We start from the raw sequence: 23,577 nt of genomic DNA on the forward strand, positions 1-23,577 counted from the left end.
TGATGTCTGGCCTTTTTTGGAATGTTCAAGGCTGTTTTTCAACACATTGTTTTCTATGATCTGTAACTTACTAATGTTACAAGTAGTAGATCCTGCGAAGAGGGCATTGCAATAGTCCAACCTGGAGACAATGAGCACTCAAGCAATTGTGACGCAGCTGTCCGCGGAAAGGAAAGGTCTACATGTGTTAATATGTTTAGTGGTGTAGGCCGCAGACGAGGCAAGTGCATTTCCAGGATCTAGGAGAGCTGATTCCGTGCTGTGACCTGGACGGCACCCAGATTGACGCAGCCCGAGAAGGTTATTAGATTCCAGATACTTTTGGATGTCTAAGTAAGCTGCTCTGTCCAGTATTCTGAGTAGAAATGGGACCGTCGTAATGGGGCGGTAATTGGTAGAGACATTTGGATCTAGGGTAGGCTTCTTGAGGAGAGCTAGTACCCACGCGTCTTTTAGGATGGCTTGCTCTGGTGCTTCTGTATTGTTCCCTCCTCCAGCGCTTGTCCTTCCTGTTCCTCCTTGCTAGTCCAGTTCCGGTCTTCTGATTACTCTTGCTGGTCACTTACCTGCTCCTCGCTTCTCCTCATTGTTGTTTGTCAAGTTCACGTGTGATTCTGTTTTATATGTGCACTGGCTTCTGTCCTTCTCACAGACTTCTACGCTCTGCTGATTGGAACCTTGCCACCTGTACCACCTTGGCTTCCTGTGCTTTTGCACCTATTACAGCAGCCCACAATGCACCCTGAGTTGTTTACACCTCCCCTCTTTTTAGGGGTGCAGCATCTGCCCTCTATTCACATCAGAGGCCTAGGGGGCTGCTCGTGAGGACTGGCTTTGTCTCTCCTTTACGAAGAGCCTTATTTTGCCCCTGTCACTGATAAGTAGAGCAATGGAAGGCATACATCATGGTACATGTAGACCATATGTTATGTACAGCCTGGTCCTCGAAATAGGATTTCCCATCCTCATTATGAAGGGGCATGATCAGGGTCTGTCGCTGTTCTGCTGGCCCCTGGTGCCAGATACATTGGCACAAAGGCACATTGGCATGCCTAACCTAGACTCCTACCAGGCAGAAACGCATCACGGCAGTGAAAGCAAGGACTACAGGCACAGTGATGGAATGGGTCATTCTTTGCTGGCAAAGTAAAAACCTAGCTTTATGCTAGATGCCCAGTAGAATATGCCATGCCTGCCCCGCTGGGCCACATAGTACCTCACACACACACATGCGCGCTCAGTCACTCTGGCATGTTTGTGGCATATACTTAGACCCATACAATTAAGAAATTCACTAGCCACCACTGGTTGCTGGTACATGTGGGTGCCAGGGGACAGGCAGCAACCCCTTTGTTTCTACGCTAAGTGAAGGATTTAAGCTTTGATTAAAAACATATTTACAATTTCGTCAGGTGCAGTGTGCAGCGTGCCTCTGCCACAGCATGATAATCAAGGGCATTGCACATGCGTGGTTGTGGCGCTGACCTGCTTTGTTGAGGAGCTTGGGGGGAGGGGGACTGCCAAATTGACACCACTGGTGGTTGGATTGCAATATCAGTCAATATTGTCATCAGTACATAATGGCAACCTAGGAAAAGAGGATAATTATATCTGAACCTGAAGCATGCCCAAAGGAAAGGGGGGGGGAAAGAAAGTACTGGGGGTGTTGTGGTGTAGGCAACGATATGCAGGGCTCGTGCTGAGTCATATGTTTAGGGTCCCATGTGGGAGCATGTGACCCACACCAATAAAGGTGCCGAGCGGGCTTCGGCTCGGGAGTTGCAGCGAGATTATTGCCGGGATGAGCCATCCTCACCATTTGGGGGACGGAGACCCCTGCCCCCTAACAACTGGTGACAAGGGTCTCCGGCCCCAAACATGGCTGCCATGCATCCTCTGGAAAAAGAAGGGGAGCTAAAGGAAACGCCAGGCATCCGAGGCACCCGACAGGGTGAGCCGCACCGCTTCTAGCATGGCCTGAGGACTGCCACCGGAGCACGGGGGTCCTGGGGCAGCATAGGCCTTGTTGGCCGCCAACTTCTGGCCTGTTGGATGTGCGCATCCAGGGGACAAAGCGGCGAGGCCCTACGCAATACATAAGAGTGCCTCCCAAAAGAACATGCGTTCATAACTCTTCTACCCAGGCGGGGAGAGCAGCGGAAAGGACAACCGCGAGTTCTGCAGGTACGGGAATCACCAGCCTGGGGGAGAGAGGGGGGCATGGTGTTTGCCAACCTTGCAGAGTGACCAGGAAAAAACAGATGAATATGGAACTCTCACCTGGGGGTGTGGGGTACAGAGCTGCAGGGGCAGCCACATGAGAGCAGATATGAACCTCCCGACTGGGGGAGAGAGGACACTATGAAAAGGAAAAGGCATACATGAGGGAAAGTGCACAACTGATGACAATCCTGCCAGAGAAAAGTGCGACCCAATCCCCTACATTAGTAGTCTGAAGCTCCTGCCAGGAGACAAGCGCAGTGTCTGCAAGCTCCTGCCTGGGGGGGCTGCAAAGACCCTCCGCCGGCTCCATAGCGGCGGCCTGCTCACTCAGCACAGACAGAGCAGTGGGTCGCTGGCGAGTCAACAGCTGATGTGGCCCCCAGGACACTCGGGCACGGCTTTGCCAGATAGTGGAGCGCACTGTACCTTGAGTAAATGAACAAAGAGGGACGGCCCTGTGACCATCTGCCGATGTGGCCCTGGTATCCCCGGTGCAGCTTTTACGGCCAGTGGCATGATCCCAGCTCACGTGTGGACTGAGGCTGAGGGGCTACACCCATGACCATCCTGCCAAATGTGGCCCCGGTGTTCCTGGTGCGGCTTTGCCAACTAGTGGGGCGCTCACTACTCTTGTAAACTTCTGAAGGTGTGTGTTGAATGCCAATGCTTGTATGTGTGTACATAGATTTCCTGAAAATGAGGCGGGTTTACAGTGCAGTGTTACCGCAAATGTACTACGCTTAAAGTGGACTCTGGTAGTGTATACTGTAAGCTGTGATCCTGCATATGACTCACCTACTTACAGTAGGCCCAGTCAAGTAGCTTGCAAATGGGTCCAGTAATTCCCACCATCACTCGCAAGACCAACTGAGCTGGCCAAATGTTGGTAGTGGACCACCTGTAAAGAGTGTGTAAAGTAGTGTGAGCAGTCACTAATGCATGCCATTTGATATTGTCATTATTGTGTGAATTATTTGTTTTTACTCAAGAACATGTGACCCACACCAATAAAGGTGCCATGCAGGTTTCCGCTCGGCAGTTGCAGCGAGAACGAGTGTCGGCGTGATTATTGCTGTGATGACAATAGGCCTCCCTGGCCGCCCCCGCACGCTGGGCCATCTTCCCCACGTAGGGGCTGGAGATCCCGGCCCCCTAACAGTGGGCAAAATCAAGACATGAACTGGGTGCTGGATCTCTGAGATGACTGTGATGCTAAGAGGCCTGCTGAATACTAGTTGGGGAATTTTTGGGAATATTGGGATTAACATAGAGTGATCATTCAATCACCTACTCCTCACACCGCCAGTGCAAGTATCCTATGTTGTTTATATTGGAGCTACCGCTACCTATCACATTTTTCTAAATGCAAGTGTCAAAACCGAGAAAGAAAGACGGATTTAAGTCTGAATAGGAACCTTCTTTGAACAAAAAAAAGAGCTGTGGTTCATCCAGAACTAAATTAGGAGGCCATGTTTATGTCCCTGTGAATAGCATTTCTGATCAAAGCACTCGGTGATTCCTCGTAGTTTGATACATACAAATACACTCATACATATCTGATTGCTAACATTGTTCATATCCAGTCGGAGACAACTAAGCACTTCATCCTTCTGAACCAAATTAAATGAGTGCTCTGAAAATAGCCTGCAGGGTGCTACACCCTCTGTGCTTTAGTGTAAGCTGCATTTGCTTGTGGAAAGTAAGGGGTTAGCTTGTGCTCTTAACTGGTTGTTTTGCAAGCACTGAAATGGACACTTTCATGCCCATTAATTTCAACAAGCCAGAGGCCCGAGACAGCCTGGCTCCAAACTACCAAGGCCTTCCGGCTTGCCTGGGTTTAAACCTCGCAGTTTGACTCCAATCTCAGGTTCTCAGGAGCTTGATGTGCAACATTCTCCAGCAAAAGTATAAAATGTCGGTTTTTGGATCATATGTGCAGATTTATAAATATGATCTAGAGTTTCAGGGATTTTGACACAGAAAAAGGGAGAGGTTTATTATGCAAATAACTCATATATATACTCTAATGTATAGCAACATGTTTTCATATACATAAAACTTGCAATGTTAGTTTCAAAAGACCACATGAGTGCAGGTTGTGCTGAATGTAATCCCTGCATGACCCAGCCGCTGGTTCTGGTGTTAAAGGCATAAGAATTATTCATACCTGCTAATATTTTATATTTAAAATGTTATATCAGCTTTCTTCTGGAATAAAGCTATGCATGTATGACAAAAAGAAATTTTTGCTACCAAAATACATTTATGGCGAATGTCTGCCTTGTCTCCTTTCGTTTACTGTCACCCGGGATAATTTTTATTTAATTTAAAAAAAGATATATATAGTGAAAGTACAGCAACATTATTATTTCTTTGGTTCAAATGTGTGCACTGTAAGGCCCATTGCCTGCTGGGAAACAACAGTAATAATGACAAACAAGCACTGTGTGCCCCCACGCCATCAGACGTTTAAACCCTGTGCCGACTGCTGAATATCTGCAGTACCCCACTACAGGGGTTGCAACTATGTTCCCTGTTCCCAAAACCCACAGAAATTATACCCAGGCACTTGCCTCAAAGCAGCCCGGGCTAGGAGTCAGACTTTCAAGAAACTGATACTCAGGGACTTCCGCAAGATCCTGCAGTCTCAGAAGGCCCAGCTACTTCCCTGACAACACGTGAAAAGTGAAACGAGCAAGAGAAAAATAAGCAACACCCTCCAGTGGGCCGGACTGTAAAGCATGGGACATTTTCAATAGTATGTTATAGGACAGTGTGTGCATAGGAAAAATAACTCATTTGTAAGCAGTTTCACCATGCTATATGCAAGCTTTTCACTCCAGTGTATAAAGAATCAGTGACAAATCCTTGGATGTCATCACTTCTCCCGGGGGGGGGGGGGGGGGGTGAGCCCCTTCTCAGGAAGGTGAGGCTGCTACCCGATAGCCCCCCTCGGGGTGCTACTCAGAGGGGGGGGTCACATGGGGAGGGATTCCCCCTGGGAGATTAGTGACGATGAGGGGAGAACGTGGTATCCCCAAAACCCACCTAACCCTAACACACCTTCCTAACCCATCCCACCAACACTTTCCCTAGTGTTCCTAAATGTTTATGCCAAACCTTCAGTATAGGAAGTACTGGGACGGGAAAGAGTGTGAACTCCTCAAAGGACATGTATCCCCTTAAGTACTGGGACAAAGGATAAACCAATTGACCCAGTGGAAGACCTCAAGTTCAGAACTGGGACGAAGAAGAGGTGCAGAGCAATGAAGGACCAAAGTAAGCACTCTAGTCCATGTAAGCAAGGTGAGATCCAAAGAAACATAAAAAAGGGAAGAAGGGCTGGAGACTAGGTCAGACCCTCGTTGGAGGACTGGGAGATGCAAAGAGTACAGAGGCTGGGACGCTTTCCGGCTGGCAGAGGTATCCCCGACAGGTCTGCTGTGGTCAGACCAAGGAAGGAAACAGAAACAAGGGCAGCCAGCCGAACAGGAGACCTCGAGCATATGGCCAGGTCCAGATGCGCAGTCCGGGAGCAGGGGAATGCTGTGTAGCCGCCGCAGACCCCAGAGAGTCTGTGAGACACCCGAGCGGTGAAGAGAAGCCCATGGACAACCGAAGGTCACGGATACGCACCTGAAAGAGCTCTGGATTGCTGGGATGGTTGATTGGAACCCCAAAGGGCAGGAAAGTCATAAAGGATAGGTCTGGGACCTGCACCCAATAACAAACTGCCTCCAAAGCAGTACCTGGGAGAGGGGCAGCCAGGCCGGTCAGAACAATCAGAGAGAGAAGCACAGGTCTGGGACATGCACCTGGTTGAGAAGAGCATCACAAATCCTCTTCTGCAGCACAGTACCTGGCAGGAGAGTTAACCAGGACTGCCAAAGAAAAGCAGTAAAATCCTATGTGTCTCGGACCTACACCTACAAACTAGTAAAAAAAGGTGAAAGGTGGATCAGGGGATGGGGAGCATTCCCCCAACCTTTGAGCACCTTGGTAAAGAGCCTGATATGGGCGGGTGAAGGGAGACATTACCCCTCCCTATGCTGCTGAAACTGTAAACCAAGAGTGATAAGGTCAAGGAAGCCATACCCTCTGGTTTTGTACACCATGAAGCAAAGCCAAGGAAGGCCCAGGGAAGGGAGTCATTCCGCTGACACTGAAAATACTGAGAACAAGACGCCTGGAGAAAGGAGGCGTTCCTCAGGAACCCAACAGTGAAGAAATCGATCAGCAATGAGGAATGATGTTTGAGTTGGAACTTTACTTTTTTTTGTATTTATTTGAACTGAAAACTTTACAGCACCACAAGCTGGAACTTTGTTTTGAATCTTGGAAAGGAACAGAGTCCTGGGTAAGGGAGTCATTCTCTCAGCCTAAGTTCCTACCTGCCAATTGGAACTATGATCTGTCGTCCAGAAGAATGGGGTCAGTATTCTGGACCAGGAAGACCCACTACCTCTTCAGTTTAGTTACAGGTGCGAGGGACAGAGGTGGGCATTTTGACACACGACGGTGGACTCATTACTTGGACATTCTGACAGAATCCTTAGTTCCTTAATTGAGGCTGGGCAACCCACCTTAGAGTGAGGGAGAGAGGTTTCCTCTTTATTTTTGATTAAATTAAAGTCTCTAACAACCAGAGAACCATCTGTGTGTCAGTTTCGTCCTTTCACGCCCTTGCAGTTCTCAATATATCATGTACATGTTTCAACATATGGTATATACATTTCAGTCAGCAGCATACACATGTTAATAATCAATATATATGTTTTGACATGGAGTGCATTTCAGTTTACAGAATGCCTTTTATGCTGTAGACGCGTTACAATATAACATGTATGTCTCTTAGCCTATAGTATAAGCAATTTCTCATATCTGTATGCATTTTAGCATGCTTTGTATAAGAGTTATTGGAATGTAGCATGCACATCTCACTATATATTATACCTACGTTGCTATGCAATGCATGCATTTCAATATTAAATGAATGCAGACCAACATACTGAGTATAGATTCCAGTACATATTGTATATATCTCAGCATAGAGTGTATTGTGGATGGGCCAGAATGAGGACGCGGGCACTCTGAGGACATGGTTCACACAATTGTATTAAAGTAAAAGTATAAGGCCTGACTTTCCCTATCAGTATGGGTGGCCCCTGCCCAGGTTACTAAGCTGCTCATCTGCGTGAATGTCCAAAGAATGAGTACGCTCTCCAAAACTAACTTAACTGACCCAAATACTATGAAACCTAACTTAGATCAGGAGAATGCCTCCCTTCTCCTGAGGATACTTCTAGTTTCAGTCTCTAGGATTCTTGATTAATCGCCAATCCTCAGATAGTCTTTTGTGATTTCGTGGATTAGTCGCTGTACCTCTGCAAGTGGACTACTGACCTTTCCCTCTTCCTTGGTAACCCTTTTTAAATATCTTTTATTGTCTCTATTTTCCTGGTTGCTGGTTTCAGTGTATTCTTGGCAAAGACTATTCTTCTGGTAAGCCTTCCCTCCAGGGCAATTATAGATCGACGTGCTCTGTCCTATTTGCTTTCGTACATAGTGCAATTGGACAGTTCCTCTGAACTCTGGCTCATAACATTCTCTCTTGTTATTATTACCTTCTTCTTGTACAGAATGTCGAGTTTCCTTCCCCTTTTCCCAGGGTATTGTTAGCCACTGTTCTCGTCCCTTAACATAGATTTTTAGGAATCTTTTTCCTTGATCCACAACACTTTTAAGTTCATCAGCTTCAGAATTGAGTTTGTCTCATTATTTCTATTGAAACAAGTTGGTTGCACAGTATAAGGATTCCCTCTGAGCCTCCCGTTATTCTCGTCTCCCCTTTGACTGTGAAGGAGAACCCTTTTCGGGAGCCATGTACCTCGGGGACCTTCTCTCTTGTCCGCGACTGCCATCGGCTTGGCTTCACCGGCGTTTCCCTTCTATGGTTCTCTCTTCTCCTTGCGGTGTCTCAGTGTCCCAATGAGTGACCGGACACCCTGCTACGGTATCTCTGGTGGTCTCGGCGATGGTTTGTGGACAGGCTGTCCAGCACAGATCCTTTGTGATCTCACTGCCACCTTTCTCAGGGCTAGTGCCCTTTTGGCTTCTCATGCTGGGGATTTGCTTTAGCGCTGGCGTACCTCTGTCTAATTTAATGCAAGCTTGAATCGCGCAGGTCCCGTGGCTTACACTTACTCTGACGCTGCCAGGTGTTAGGCAGCTCTGAGCATTCCCTTGCCTGTGTAGGCTTTCCACTCGCTCCACATTGCTTGTCCATCATATGCTCTTCAACACACTTGTCCCAGTGGATTAGATATTTGGATTTAAAGGTACATGTTCTTTTTCTAGATGAACATGTCTATTAAGTGTTGCATCATCCCAGTCTTTCTGGTATTGTAGAGCATCAAGTCCATGGTGTGTGCAGCTTCAGGGAGTTCCTCCCAGGAACGGGTGTCCATGTCCCCAAGGAGGGTGTCTCTCCCGAAGAGGTGCCACTTGCCTCGACCGCTAGGAAGAGTGGTGCAGAGTGGGCACACCTTCCTAACCTCATGGTGGGTTCCCTTGGGGAGAAGGGACAAATTCACTTGATTCGACACAGTATACATTTCTATATGTATTATATGTAGCTCAATAGACAATAAATATGTATCAGTGCACATGTTCAATAAACAATGTATTCTTCTTAGAATAATATATATATATATATATATAATCTTACCTGACCTCCTGCGTGGACTGAATGGATGTGTTCTACGTACATGAGCTCTGGGAGCCCCGTGAGCCAGCCTAAAGGAGAAAAAGCATGTTATTCTGCTCTTATCCTACCTCTGAAGCTGTGGAGCACTGAATCCCTCGTTGGCGACCTGGAACTCGCCCCTAGAAGAAATCCGAATTGTGGCGAGTGTCCCGAGCATTTGGGGCTCCCAAAATGGTGCATTGTGAGCGCATTGATGACGAGGAACACTGGGGTTTCAGCGGCAACCCTGTGTGGAGCGCAGGGCTGGGGAAGGCTTGCCCGACCTGAGCTGACATGGAGGAGTGGAGATGTTGGGGCGAATGTGCCTGAATAACAGAGCGAGTGGCGGACAAGCCCTGGAATGTAGCTTATGGCTTATCCGAGGTGGAGGAGGTGGGTTTGACGATGAGGGTCTGCCATCTTGAGCTCATCAGCCTGGGTGGTGTGCCTTTTTGTCCAAGGCTGCAGGCCTTTCTGAAACCAAGATTTTCCCAGTGGACCTGCCCCCGATCGGTTGTGCGGTGCCTGTGGTCATCGTGTAACAGGAGCTAAAGTCCCTCGCCTCTCCTGGGGACTGTGAGAAACCTGAGGCTGTCCTCACATCTATTCCTCTTGGGGCCTCTTCTCCGGTGGCCAGGGAAAGTCCATTGCTTTTGGATCCTGACCCTGGGGGTGGAGAAGTGAGGGAGTATCACCTGGGTGGAGATTGGGGTTGAGATGCCTGTGGGTGGGATGCGGTATCCCTCATTTCCATTCCAGGAGGAACCATCGATTCCAGACGCAGTTGTGGGCTACTGCTACATCTGTCCCACTGACCAAGAAAACACCAGGGGATATTACCAGTAGAGAAACATCTGGAAGAGGGTGAAGAAGAGAAGGTTTAAGGGTCACACAGGCAAGACATGGTATCCACCTTTCCCTTACGAGAACCAACCCTAACCCTCCCCCAGCCTTTATGGGCTAGTTTAAAACCTCTCCCCTCATTTTCCCTCATTCAACCTATTACAGTACTGGGACAAGGAAGAGGCAACCAAGAGTAGTGAACACTACTAAGGGATTTCACCACTCTAGTACTGGGACGAGGAAGAGGCCTGCAGAGTATAAGTTTTTCTCCAATTGCAGTCAGGCAATTTCAATTAAGACCTCACACCTGCATCCTATCAAGTGGTTGCAGGCCTATAGGAAGGGAGGAAACCAGCATCACAGAGACCAGCTGGGAATCCTGTTTGCAAGGAGGCAGCATAGTATGTCCTGTAGGAGAGCCAAGACGCTGGCAGACGATCCTGAGGAACAAGTTTTGTAAGAAATCCTCAGGTACGGGAACCTCTGTGGCCAGAGATACGCAGCCAGAGCTGCGGGCAAAGAAAAGGAAACAATGGAACTTCCAACATCCATGGAAGGGAAACAGAGCTGCCAGCGGAAACTGGGAAGCATCAGAAGCACAAGTGAGGCTCGTGGTTAAAGCCATGCCAGCCAACGGAGCAGAAGTGGAACAGCGCAGCTGTCCGAAAGGAACGCCAAGGACCAGTGAGTGAAGGGGAACGTCCCTCAAAACCGGGGTGCTTCTAAGGGCTGTGTGGAAGCGAGACAAATGTAGAATAAACAGAATAACATGTGCAGATTGAAACAAACCCGAAGCCACGGGTTGAATGAAAATTAAGCAGCAGAGTAAAACACTCACTAATATTGAATACGAAACTGAATGAAAACGTAATGGGCGAAGCCACGACCTGATGACAGATGAATGTGAAATTGCCCATTGGAAAGCAACGTACAAAATAAGACAGCACGTGTGGAAGTTTGCAAAAGAGCATGACCGAAAGGTGGGGAAAAAATAAAACAACCAATAAGTGAACTTTATGCATGAATACAGTGCGGCAAGGCTAAAGACTGGCAAAGGATAAGTGGCTCATTGTGGCAAAGCCAAGAGGCTGACAAGGAGAAGCTAAGTGAGTTTGAACCTTTACACAGGGGCAGATAAGGAAGAACCTTTGTGGGCTGAATAGGCTAGGGTTCCTGGTTGCGCAACCTGTAATGGGTGGACTGTGTGGTCTGACAACTGCGCCTAGACCAGGGAACTCTCAATTGCGAAAGCCAAAGACACTATTGAAGTAAACCAAGAAGAAGTGATCTAATTAAATTGTCAATCCAATCCAGAAGGAGTGTCAAGTTGATCTGGCTTTGTGTTGAACATTGAAAGAAGGAGACTCAGTGTAAGTTGACAAGGTGAAGTCTTGTGGAAGGTAGCCCAGACACTTTATGAACTGTAATGTTGACTTGATGACGGGAACCTCAAGACTCTTTTCTGTGGAACTGTGTTTCCTTGAACTTGGAAAAGGGAACCCCATGACTTTGAGGAACTGTATTGCCTTAAACTTGGGGAAAGGAACCCCAAGGATTTGTGGAACTGCTTTGAACTTGGGAAAGGTAATCCCGAGACTTTTGTGGAACATTCTTGAACCTGGGGAAGTGGAGCTGAAAAGGAAGCTAGAATCTGGAAGAAACTCAGAACTTTTTTTTTATCACCATTTATTGTATTGTTGACATCCCTACACATTGTTTAGCTTTTGTTTTGAGGGCAAGGATAGGTTTTGGACACAGACACATTTTTAAGTTGAACTTTCTGACATGGCCTGTCCTGAATGGCTGTGGGGGAGTGGTGTATGAAAGGTATCTGTGGAGTGTTGCCCCTTACAATTGTTGAGCGGGTGAACTAGCCCGTTGGTGGAGGGTCGGGTGGAAAGGAGGGCCCATCTTCTTGTGCTGGCCAGCCCGGGGGACAGACCCATGCGGTGTGGCTGGAAAGTACTCAGTGGGCCTGCCTCAGAGCAGGTTTGAAGCCTGAAGTCCCTGAAAGTCAGGATACTGAAGTCCCTTGACTTTCCTGAGGGCACGCTGGCACTAGTGCCAGACTCTGGAGCTAGAACGGGGCAGCCACACTTGGCCTGTTAGTATGGCGGACCACCCTGGTACAATTAATTGGTGGCAGTTTCAGCTGAATGCTGGCAGAGCGGGTCCTGACTACATCGGCCAACCTGTTTTCTTTCCAACATTGGAAATCAGGCTTCCTCCATTGCAATTCCAGACTATAAACTGCCCGGGTTTGGACAGAGGGTGTTAGTGTTGATGGTATATAACCTCCTGGTGAAGCAGGAGTGGCAGCTGCCCCTCCTGGTCACTTCTTAATTGGAAGCTGGAATGCATAGTAGTGTTTCTGCTGGGCTCTGTAGACTGGCTGGCTGGCTGCAGGCACAGTGAAGTGGCCCTAATGGTGGGGGTCTCCTGATGGTGCACACCACTTTGGAATACTTATGAGACCCTACTACCCTAAACATCAAATAAGGGGAGTCTCTACTTGCTTCAAGCTACCCACCCTGTTTTCGGCGACCTGGGAAATCTTTTGCATCTGACTTATCTGCAACTGTTTTGCTGCTAGGCCGCCTGGTCAGTTCGATGTGCATTGTGCAGTTTCTCTGTAGATTGTGTAGTTTCTATGTCTCTCTCTCCCCCTCTTTCCATCTCTCTGCCCTCTCCCTCCATCTCTTCTATTTACTCTAACTGCTACTCTATCAGCTATACAAACTCTCTCTCGAACTCTGGAATGAAAAAGTTCAAAATAGATCTCCTGGTCTCCAACCCTGGGCTGCCCATTGCTGACACCCAAGTCAATACTTCTTCCAGGCAGAGTGTCACAGACATCCTCTTTTTCACTCCCTCTGCGGACCTATGGACTCCCCACATGGTCTATGTCCTCTCCCCTTACCCTTTGTCGCGCATCAATGGTGTCACCAGATGGGAAGTACTCTTGGCATACTTCTCATCTTCTAGGTGCATCATTAATGTCTATCAGAATGGCACTGTCATGGCCTAGGGCTCTCAGCCCAACCTCATCCTTCTTGGTAGGGGTCTTCCATCTCTCATCAACATCCTCCCCTTTACTGCCACCCATCCATCTGTCTTCCCTCTTTCCCTTTCTCCACCACCAACGGGTATACCACTTCCCTGTACCCCTCCTCGGAAGAACTTCAAATGTGGCAACCAGCTTTGCCTAGCTACCCTCAACTCTCGCTCTGCTGTTAAACACTCCTCTGATATCTGTCTCCTTTTTGAAGACTTTGACCTTGACATTCTCGCTCTCACTGAGATGTGCTTCACTGCCAGCTCTGTCACTGCTTTCGACAGACTCCTCTCTGAGGGCTACAAGATCTTCTCTAAGCCCAGGCCTTGCCGGTCTGGAGGGGGAGTGGCCTTGATCTTCCCTGAATGGGTCCCTGCTACTATCATTCCCACTCATACCTACTCTTCCTTCTAATGCCTCATCTGCAGGCTTGGTGTCTCGACTTTCGCCACCATCTACAGGACCCCGGTCTGGTCTCCCTCCTCCTTTTGGTCTGAACTCACCTCTTTTCTTCTTGCCTCCACCTCCAAGCTTCTCCTCCTCGGAAACTTCAATATTCACCTTGACTCTCCTGATTCGTCCACTGGACTCTTATGCAGCCTCTATGACTTTCTTTCCCTCACCGTTCATCCCTCCGGTCCAGCGCACTCCGCCGGACATACCTTGGATTCTCCCATCTCAGCAGACATCTCCATCTCCCACTACACCTCTCTACTGGTCTGACCATGCTCTCCTGTCTTCTATCCTGGATCTGTTAGGTCTCCCGGCTAAGCCCCTGCCTGCACTGCCAGTCTCCTTCTTTGTCATTCGACCAGTGAAGCGAATGTCAGTTGCTGCTTTTGACAGCACTTTCATTCCCCCTGCCACCATTGCCACGGACTTCCACAATGACTCTGCCCTTGCTAATCTTCACCTCTCTATCACCAACACCCTGTACATCCTTGACCCGGCCATGAGTATCTGCATGAAGTTTGCCTCCAAGTGCAAAACCTGGTATGACTCCGACCTAGCCTCTCTGAAATGCAAGTGCAGAGTTGCTGAGCGGATGTGGCTGACATCAAGCACATCCTCTGACAGATTGGCCTGCCACCTGCTCCAAAGGAATTACACAATCTCCATCCGCTCGAAGAAGAGGGCCTATATCCAAGCCTGCATCTATGGGAACACTAACAACACGACTGTTCAAAATCTGCAAGGAACTCATCAATCCTACTGCAGTTTCCACTTCTCTCCTGCGGTCCCTGACCCATTGTACTTCACTGGCATCCCACTTCTTAAACAAAACTCAGGGCATCTTGTCCTCACTCTCCTCTACTGCCCTCCCTCATACCTCCCTCGACTCCCCTCTCCACTTCTACTCTACTCTCCTCTTTCTCGCCCATTCCTCTGGGTGACTGTAATCACTTCTTTGCCACTAGCTCCTTCTCGCTACCCCCTCAAACACTCCCTTGTGCATCCTCTTCTCGAAAAGCCCTCTGCTGACGCATCCTGTCCGGTTAATTACCGCCTTATCTCCTGGCCAAACTCAACTCCTGGAGAAGCTGGCCATCTCCCAACTGATCCAACACACTGAATCTGTTGAATGTGTTGGCTGTCTTCACGACCACCAGTCTGGCTTCTGAGCAGTCAGAGGCATGGAAACTGCTCTACTGAGCACCCGTGATGACAAACTCTCAAATCTCAGTTTCAACTCTCCATCCGTTATGATCCTTCTGGCTCTTTCCTCTGCCTTTGACACAGTCAATCATGCCACCCTGACAAATCGGCTCCGTGACACCCTTGGCACCACAGGCCTGGCACTGGACTGGTTGGCCTCTTTTCTCTTCAACAGACCTTCCATGTTCAACTGGGCCCTTTTCTCTCATCTATCACACTCTCCACCTGTGGCATCCCTCAAGGCTCTATCTTCTTGCCGTGGCTCTTCAACATCTACCTTGCTCTCCCCAAAGTGCACGGAACAAACATAAATCACCAATGCAATTACAGAGAAAATACTTTGAACGTAGACAGACGCAATAACTCACAGCCATGCATTCTTAGAAGATAATCAGCTCTTATACGGCTATTTATTCAAAGTTTAGAAGTACATAGAAATAACTCACAAAAATAATATGGACATAAATCACAGAAGAAGTAAAGAATTCAAAAGGAAATACATCACCGTGAGCGTAACAGGATTCCTCATCTCACCCAGAAGCGGCTGGAAGACCCCGGGAACAGCCAGGCCGAGAGCACCACAGCTCACAGGAGGGCCGGATGTAAGCGTCCTTCTCCGGCTGAAGTCTCACCTGACCACCTCCGGGCTTCCGCATATATACACACTCCACAAAGGGGAGTCAATTCTCAAACCTTCTGGAAATTGCACTTGCGCAGTTGAGGAACAGCCATCGGTTGCTAGCTGGGTCAATCGAGAGCTCCCCCAAAAAGCGTAGTGCCTCCCTTCTATAAAAACACGCTCCACAGAGAACAGTAGCAAACCATAACAAAGTTAGCTTTCCCAGCAGAAATGTCCTTGACCGCATAACAGATTTGGAAAGCAGCATGTTTTTCTCAGCACCGTGAATCTAACACTCAGCAAAATGTGTGCAGCTTTTCACTGCGGCATGAAGTAAATATCCATCATGGCTCCGAGCGCTCCCAGAATGCATTGCACACCAGCGCCATTTTAGTTCAAGCATAACAGCACTCTCCACCTGTGGCATCCCTCAAAGCTCTATCTTCTTACCGTGGCTCTTCAACATCTACCTTGCTCCTCTGGCCCACCTGACCTCCTCCTTTGCTACTCACTTCCAGTGTTATGCAGACAGCACGTAACTCTCCTTCAAGCTTCCCTCTACTTCCTCCTCTTCCTCCACCTTGACTGTCTGACTGCTATTCAGGCATGGTGTGCTGCCAATGATAAGCTGGTCAAGTGGCACAGCGAGTAGAGCGCTCGCTTTGACATCCGTGAAGAGCCTGCTAAGGCAGGTTCGAATCCCGGCGGGGCCAAACTCAGCCTTTCATCCTTCCGAGGTCGATAAATGAGCACCACACACCGTGGGTAATAATAAGCAGCGCTCAGATACTTGAGGGTTCGTAGCGCTATATAAATGCCAAATTATTATTATTATTATATTTGCCTTAATGCTTCTCGTTGGGACCCCAGCTCCCTTCTTCCCTCCTACCGTCTGGCTGTCCTCTGTGGGTCCCCTCCCCTCATCCTCTTGTGAGGCAAAATAAATTGGTGACATCTTTGACTCCTCTCTCTCCTTCTCTCCTGACATCGCAGACTTTGCCAAGAAGGCCCACTTTCAGTGGCACCTCCTCAGAGGCATTCTCCCTTTCTTCACCTTCCCCCAGAAACTCAATGTCTCCAAAGTTCTGCTCCTCTCTAGGCTGGACCACTGCAACAGCCTCTTCCTCAATCTTCCTTTATCCTCCATTCACCCCCTTCAACTAATCCAGAATAGGACTGCAAGTCTTATCCTTGGCCTCAAGCCCAGGGACCGCTTCTTTCCAGCCCTTAGATCTCTCCAACGGCTCCTGCAAGGATCAAGTTCAAGACCCTTTGCATCATCCACAAGGCTTTCTGGAGCCTGGGACCCTATTACATCCAACTCTCTCTCCCTAAATACCTCCATGCTAGAGCCCATCAGTCTTCTAGCTCCAACTTTCTGCAGATCAGAGGCTTCTCTAAGCAGAGAGTGGGGGGTAGAGCTCTCTCTCTCTCCTCATCCGCAGCCTCCCCTTGGGATGGCCTCCCTGACCCTCTCAGGCTTGAACCGGAACATTCACACCCTTTCACACTAATGACTATGTCCCACAGTGTTTCCAGTCTTTCTCTCTCATTCCCAACTCCTAAACTCCCCCTCCCCTCTTTTTGCACTGCAATACACTGCTCTACATACCACTGATACCACTCTCTCTCAAATACCTCACCTGCTCAAACTCCTCCTCTGCAACACTCGGCCCTGCTGCCCTTCCTCCACCTGCTCTTTCGGTCTTTCTCCAACTCCACCTGCGACCTCACCCGTGCAACCCACACTCTGCCTCTGCTGCTGTCTGCTTTTATAGTGCAGGACTCTTTGTGTAGGGACTGTCTCACTCCACACCCCATTGGTTAAAGTGCTCAGCTGATTCCATGCACCAATCAGTGCTTGCCTTTTCTCCAGGAGGAGGGCTACACAGCTGGTAGGCTTTAAAAACACTCCAGAGCCCCCCCACACCTTTTCCAGCACAGTTTTACAAGAGGATTGGAGTTGTTGTAGGCTAAAAGTTTGCTTTTTTGCTTGTAGGGCGAGTTGTCTGCTTCTCTGATGTGCTGGATGCAGTTTGGTGGTGTTGCCATTTCACAGTCTGCTGGCATTGCTGCTTTTCGTGAGTTTAGGGTGTTTGCTTCCAGTCGGGGGTTTCCTGGCTGCTTGCTGTTGCATTGTGGGAGATGTAGTTCTGAAAAGACACGATAATTGTGTTGAGCGACTGTTTCTAGAGGCATTGGGGCATTTGAGTGGCATCAGTGTTGTCATTATTGGCACAAGAGGGGGATTTTTCGAGGACCGGTGACCCCCCAACTTCCACTTTGCATACCTGCGGCAGGGTCTGTTTTGGGTTTATTTTTAGAAAGCCTCCTGCTTAATGCTGAGTAGGGTCCCTCCCCCTTATGAATCTTGAATTATGTCCCAAATTCTCCCCATACCCAAGAACTATAGCACGAGTTTGGTACATTTCTATGGGATGCAACTAACTCCTCAGTGGAACTGTTCACTTCTTAAAAGCAACCTCCATAGTGCTTCATGTGGCATACACATGTCATTTTTTCTTTGACTTTTCTTTCTTTATCACTGTTTAAGGAACACACCTAACACTTTAAAGGCACACCATTAACAGTAAAGGTGAAGTGCTCTGCCACCCTCAGGCGGGTCAGAAGAAGGACGCGAGCACTGTGATGACTTTTCCAACACGTGTTTATTAAATAATAGGTATAGGCCCACCTTTCCCTGACACTATGGGGTGTTCCCTACCTACAGGAATAACTAAGGTGCTCGTCGGTCATGAGGAAATGTCCAAATAAACAAATTCTGCTGTCCAATACTCTAACGCTAACTGACCCTATCCCTAACCTAGCAAACTAAGGTCAGGAGAATGTACTCCCTTCTCCTGATGGTCTGCTGATCTTCTTTATAGAGTTTCTCTTAATACCCAATTTTCAGATAGTCTCTGGTCACTTTCTGTACAAACTCATTAACTCTCAAAGGGGATTTGGCTTTACTCCTATCTTTGCGGACTGTCCTCCCACAAGCTCTTCCTTGAACTTTGTTTGGTCCGTTCATCCAGGCTATTGGGACAGATCTACGTGACTTATCCATGGGTAAATTACCCACGATGGAAATGTTCACACAGGAAATGTTTGCAATACAAAACGTTCGTACATTTCCTCACTTCTGTGATCGGGAACCGGCGACGCAGGGGACTTTTAAAAAAAAAAATGTTTTACTTTTGCTTGGGTGAGCTGCGGGGGTGTCCCCTGCAACTCATCTTCTATACTGTATAGTATAGCGAGTGGGGTGATGCGTGGGACACCCCCGCACAGACCCCAGCTTTTTGTTTACCGACCCCACCGAAACACCTAAACGACCAAAACACCTAAACGCATACCATGAAAAGTTCAAACTTTTGGTAGTTAGAACATTTTGTGGTGTGTGTCTTAGGTCTTTTGGTGGGGTTTTTGTGTTTTGGCAATTTCACTGGGACGAGTTTCATTCCATCCATAACGAGTCCCATGTGGCCTCCTGGTCTCCCCGTTATCTCTCTCCTTATGGGGGAACATCTCTGGGGCCTGCAGTCACTCTGGAACTTTCTTTTCCTTCCACTTCTTTGGCGGGTTGCTCTCACCAGCGTCCGTTTCTCGTTTCGCTTGATGTCCCAGTATTCCTTCTCAGCCAGGTGGTGTCGGCATTGTTGATCGGACAGCCTGCCCACCACGGAGTCGCTGTGGTCACGCCACCCCCGCTACCTGGGTTATCCTTTTCTTGGCTTCTCTCAACCAGCACACGCTGGTTTTCCAGCATCTGTCTCTCACGTTCAGATTTGATCTTTACAGGTTCTGCAACTCTGCTCGGCTCTGCCTCCATCATGTATCTGCTTACAGGGGGCCTCCCCTGTGACATTAACATCTCTCTCATTCTTCCTCATTCGGCATGTCCTCTCTCTTCAACCTACTCGTTGAACTCCATAGGAGGTTTTCACCTTAAAGTGGCAGAGCCTCTCTCACGATGAAAATGACATACTTTATTCTCGTCTGGAGCCAATGTTCTGAATGTGGCCATGCATTTGCAAATCAGATAGTTCCATGTATGCCATCCCAGGGAATGGCTTAGGGAGTTCCTCAGCGGAATGGGAGTCCTTGTCCCCTAAGGGGGGAGTCTCTACCAGTGGGGTCCCGCCTGCCCAGACACCTGGGGTGGTTCTTGCGCAGCAGGCTCATCTCCCTAGCCTCAAATGGGGAGGCTCCTTTGGAGAGAAGGGACAAATTCCTTCGATTCATCACAACCGTTATTAAAGTTTTAAGGTTGGAATGAACTCTGAAACCCCAGAGTGGACTTTTTCAAGGGAAGGCCTATCTTGTTTCCTTGATCCCTCTTCTAGGACCACAAAATAACACCCCCATGTCTGAAACCCTTATGGCCTATTGTAATGTATCCACTCCCTTTCCTATGAAGAGCAGGGAAAGCCCCTTTTTTCAAAACTACTGACCAACCTTGGTCCAATTTGCCAATATGTGAAATCACCTCTTTCAATTCCACTTGTCAATCAATCAGAACTGACTTGCCATCGAGGCTTTCTGGGGCCAGGGTTCTCACTATATTCTACTCTCTCTGCCTCAATACCTTCCTTCTAGAGCCTTTTGCTCAGCTACCTCTAATTCTGCGAGCCGGATGCTTCTCCAAGCAGAGAGTCGGGGTAGATCTTTCTCCTCTGCTGGTGCCTCCCTCTGGAGCAGCCTCCCTGCCCCTCTAAGACTTGTGCCAGACCACCTGGAATTATGGAAGCTGCTCAAGACCTTCCTTTTCACCTCTGACCTCTCTCTCGCTTCCTTGCTAACCTACCGGCCAGCTGCCCTGACAGGTAGCTTGATACCTTCAGAGCCTCACTGGTTACCTGGCTCCTCCATGACCAGTCTTCCTTGCATTGCCTCCTGGCCTACCGCACAATTAGGGGCTCTAACTGCAACTCCTACAGCCCCCCTGCCTCTATGCACTTGCCCAGAGCCACGCTGCCCTGGCTGCACTTACTCAGAGCCTTGTTGCCCTGACGGCACATCTCCCTACCCTGCACTTCCCTCCCTCTTCCCTTCCCCCTGCACCTCTTGTTCACACGTGCACGATCCGAATGACACAAGGCCAAGTAGGATCATTTGTCTTGTCTTCCCTCTGTCTCCCCTCCCTTGAGGCACCTAGCAACAATTGAGTGCAGGCACGTTATAAATACCATATCATATCATATCATATTAAAACCTTTGAAAATGCTTATCTGAATTCCATGAGTCAATCATTCACAATGGACTTCTATTTCTAGAATTCAAAACATACTGGGACGAAGAAGAAGGATCGAGCAATGTGGAGTAAAACAGACTGCAAACCTAACGAGCACTCTAGTGTTTGCTGGCGCTCACCTGTGCCCAGGAAAGGTAAGCATCCCAAACAGGGAATGGAAGGCAGCCGGTGTGGCAACTGGTGAGAGAGGGCTGCACCTCTCCACGAGAAGCAGGGAGCCGAGAAGCCAGGACCGGCGTGGTGGAGTCAAGCTGCTCACCACCAGACGAAGATGGAACTGCTGAATTGAGGATTTTTGCGGGAATGCCTGGAGCCTGAGAAGAACTCCTGGGTGTTCGCAGACACAGAGGAACAGCATTTCTACTACCGGAGCTGAGAAGACAGCAGGCTTGTCGAGAAGAAGCTGTTGAGAACAGGCAACGAAGGAAAGAAGAACACGAGAGGAAGCAGATGGGAATCCTTACCCGACTGACCACAAGAGAAGATACCAATGCTAGAGAAACTGGTGAGTCCTCCAAAAAGCAACAGGGACACTGGGGAGTATCGGTGAACACACTGAGTGCAAACAATTGAAAGTTACTTAAGTGGGAAAGAGAAAAGAGGTAGAAATATTAAAAGAATGGAATTAAATATTAAACGTAAATGTACACAGTGTCAGTACAAAGAAAGCAGAAAGGTGATAATATATCAGGAAGATACATTATTTAATACAATATACAGAAAACATTGGAGTGGGCAATGAACCCAAATGAACAGAAGTTCTGGCAGGGGAGAATACCAAGCAGACAAGTGTGTGGACTGAATCAGAAGTCCAGGTAGGAGAATACACCAGGCAGTCTCACGAAGAGTGAATTAGAAGTCCTGGCAAGAGAGTGCACCAGGCAATTTCAAGTGTATAAAACAGAAGTCCTGGCAGGGGAGTATACCAGGCAATTGTAGATGATTGTGTTAAACACATTTGATGTGCATGTGTTGCATTTGGCCAAACAAGGCCCAAATAATTGTTCTTGAAAGAAACAGTGAAGTCAAGAAAGTTTTCTTACAGGTTTTGCACTTGGCCATGAGAGGCCCAATGATTGTGAAGTCAAACAGTTGTTGTACAGGTGTTCTACTTGGCCAAAATATGCGTAAAGATCTTTATCCTTGAAGACATTTTTGTTTGTCATTTATCCTTCCTTTAGGAACACTTTTTCCAAACCACTCAAGGTTAGAAACACTTCCCTTTTTCACCTTAGAGTTAGGTTTGTAGTGTGAGGGTCAGAATAGAACATTGGACACAGGACAGTTTTGTTTTTGACATCCTGACGCAAAAAGATCCTTAGTTTTGGTTTAGGTAGGGAAATTCCTCTAGAGCAGGGTCAGAGAGACCTTTTCCCAACCCCTTTTATTTTCAATAAAAGCATTTCACCAAAAACATGGCAATCTTGTGTCCGACTCTCATTTCTGACTCCTCACAGTAGTAATGAGGGCCCATGTTCCACCGTCCAGGTCCAGTTCGTACTTGAATTCCTTCTTAGATAAACATCACAGTTGATGACAACCTGTGGAATCCTGTGTTTTGGCTTCAAAATTCTCTCTTTCTATCCTGGGTAAAGTATACCTATTAAAATTTCCCTTTTGCTGATACCTGTGTCTCTGAGCTCACTATTACGCTCGAATGACCGTGATTGCAGCAATTGATCAACATGGACGTTCACATGGACCTATTCACATGTGCCACCAAAGCCAACTTCTTTAGCCCATGAAAGTGGTTGAGGTGAGAGTCCAGTGCAGAAATGTCCATGTTGTAAATGTTTAGCTTGGAGCTTAGTGGAGAAAGATGATCATTGGGGGGTCATCACCCTTCGGTCGCTCTACATTTCTCTAGTAGTTTGGGGATGCAGCGCTGTTGAAAGAATTGCAATCTTGGGTTGGTAGTGCATAAGCCTGGATTTGAAAACCCCTCTGTTCAGTTTCAAACTGTCTACCTATACTATGCAGTTTGATATGCCACGGTTGAGTCTCTGGTGGACACTGCATGACTGCGTGAATGTACAGCTATTCTGTATTGCAAAAGGACCATTTATGGCCGATGTACCTATATATTCCTTTCCTCCCCTTCATCTCTCTTTGGCACATGAAGTCTTCAAGGCACACTATGTCGCGCCTCCCCCAGATAACAACAGTTAAGTGAATGATTGATAAGTGCAACGTGGTAATTCTCTCCTTAAGTGTATAAGTGCTTTTAACTTTGCTCTCGTCTTACCCCTCACTTCCTGTCCTAGGCCCGTCAGATCTTGGAACTGACCCCAGTGAAGGAGCTTGTGAACCTGAAGTGGCGGAACTATGGGCGCCCCTATTTTTGCATCTTCGGTCTCATCTATATTGCTTATATGATCTGTGTCTCACTGTGTTGTTGCAACCGGCCCCTAAAACAAGTACCACCGAACCTCAATGACCCAAGCGACATAACAATTTCCACCCAGAAAACTCTGCAGGTAGGTTTATAGCTTGATTTTATTATCACACTTCTGACATTCTGAAAATGGTAGCCTTGTAGCCAAATTTACAGAACATGTCTAGTCTCTCAAATGTTTCCCCCCCTCCCACCTCTAGTTACAATGCGGTACCACCCATCCTGTTTCCCCCGGCACACCCCACTGCTGCTGTGACCTGTCTCACACACATGTCTCCTTTCATCCTTTGCATGATGTATGATCTCAATGTGTACCCGCCCTGACCAGTGTTGTTTTCTCAGGAATCGTACCTGCTTCCAAGTGACCACCTGCGCTTGGCCGGAGAGATTGTCGCTGTTATTGGGGCTATTCTGATTCTCCTTTTAAAGGTAAATGGTAACTTTCTGGCCTGAGACATGTCTAAAGATGCCAGAGAATCTGTCCATAAATGTGTATGTGTTTCCTTCTCCGCTTAGATCCCAGAACTGTTCCAGGTGCGTCATCTCAAGTACTTTGTGCAGGCCGTGCAGGGAGGGCCATTCATTCTTACAAGGTGAGATGCTATAACTGTATTCCTCTCATGGCTATCCCTGCAACCCGGTCATTCACTTCCTATGTATTTATGGTGTCATGTAGCATTGGGATGAGATCATGGGAAGAACATTGCAGCGATACCAGTAATTGCACAAGTGGTTTCATGTCTTCTCCTCATTCCAGTTTATCTCGGTGCACTGTTTTCTCGCT

The 23,577-nt window shown here is 48.0% G+C and overlaps 1 protein-coding gene across 1 annotated transcript in view; it reads left to right on the plus strand.

Moving 5' to 3' along the window:
* LOC138580096 (transient receptor potential cation channel subfamily V member 6-like) overlaps positions 1-23,577 on the plus strand; it is a 353,625-nt gene that overhangs the window by 260,232 nt on the left and 69,816 nt on the right. The window contains exons 8-10 of the mRNA XM_069650375.1: positions 22,663-22,875; positions 23,136-23,222; positions 23,310-23,386. Coding sequence (XP_069506476.1) covers positions 22,663-22,875; positions 23,136-23,222; positions 23,310-23,386 — 377 coding nt within the window. The remainder of the gene's footprint in view (positions 1-22,662; positions 22,876-23,135; positions 23,223-23,309; positions 23,387-23,577) is intronic.

This window comes from Ambystoma mexicanum, chromosome 3p (assembly GCF_040938575.1).
Source record: "Ambystoma mexicanum isolate Mex_15411 chromosome 3p, UKY_AmexF1_1, whole genome shotgun sequence".
Lineage (NCBI taxonomy): Eukaryota > Metazoa > Chordata > Amphibia > Caudata > Ambystomatidae > Ambystoma > Ambystoma mexicanum.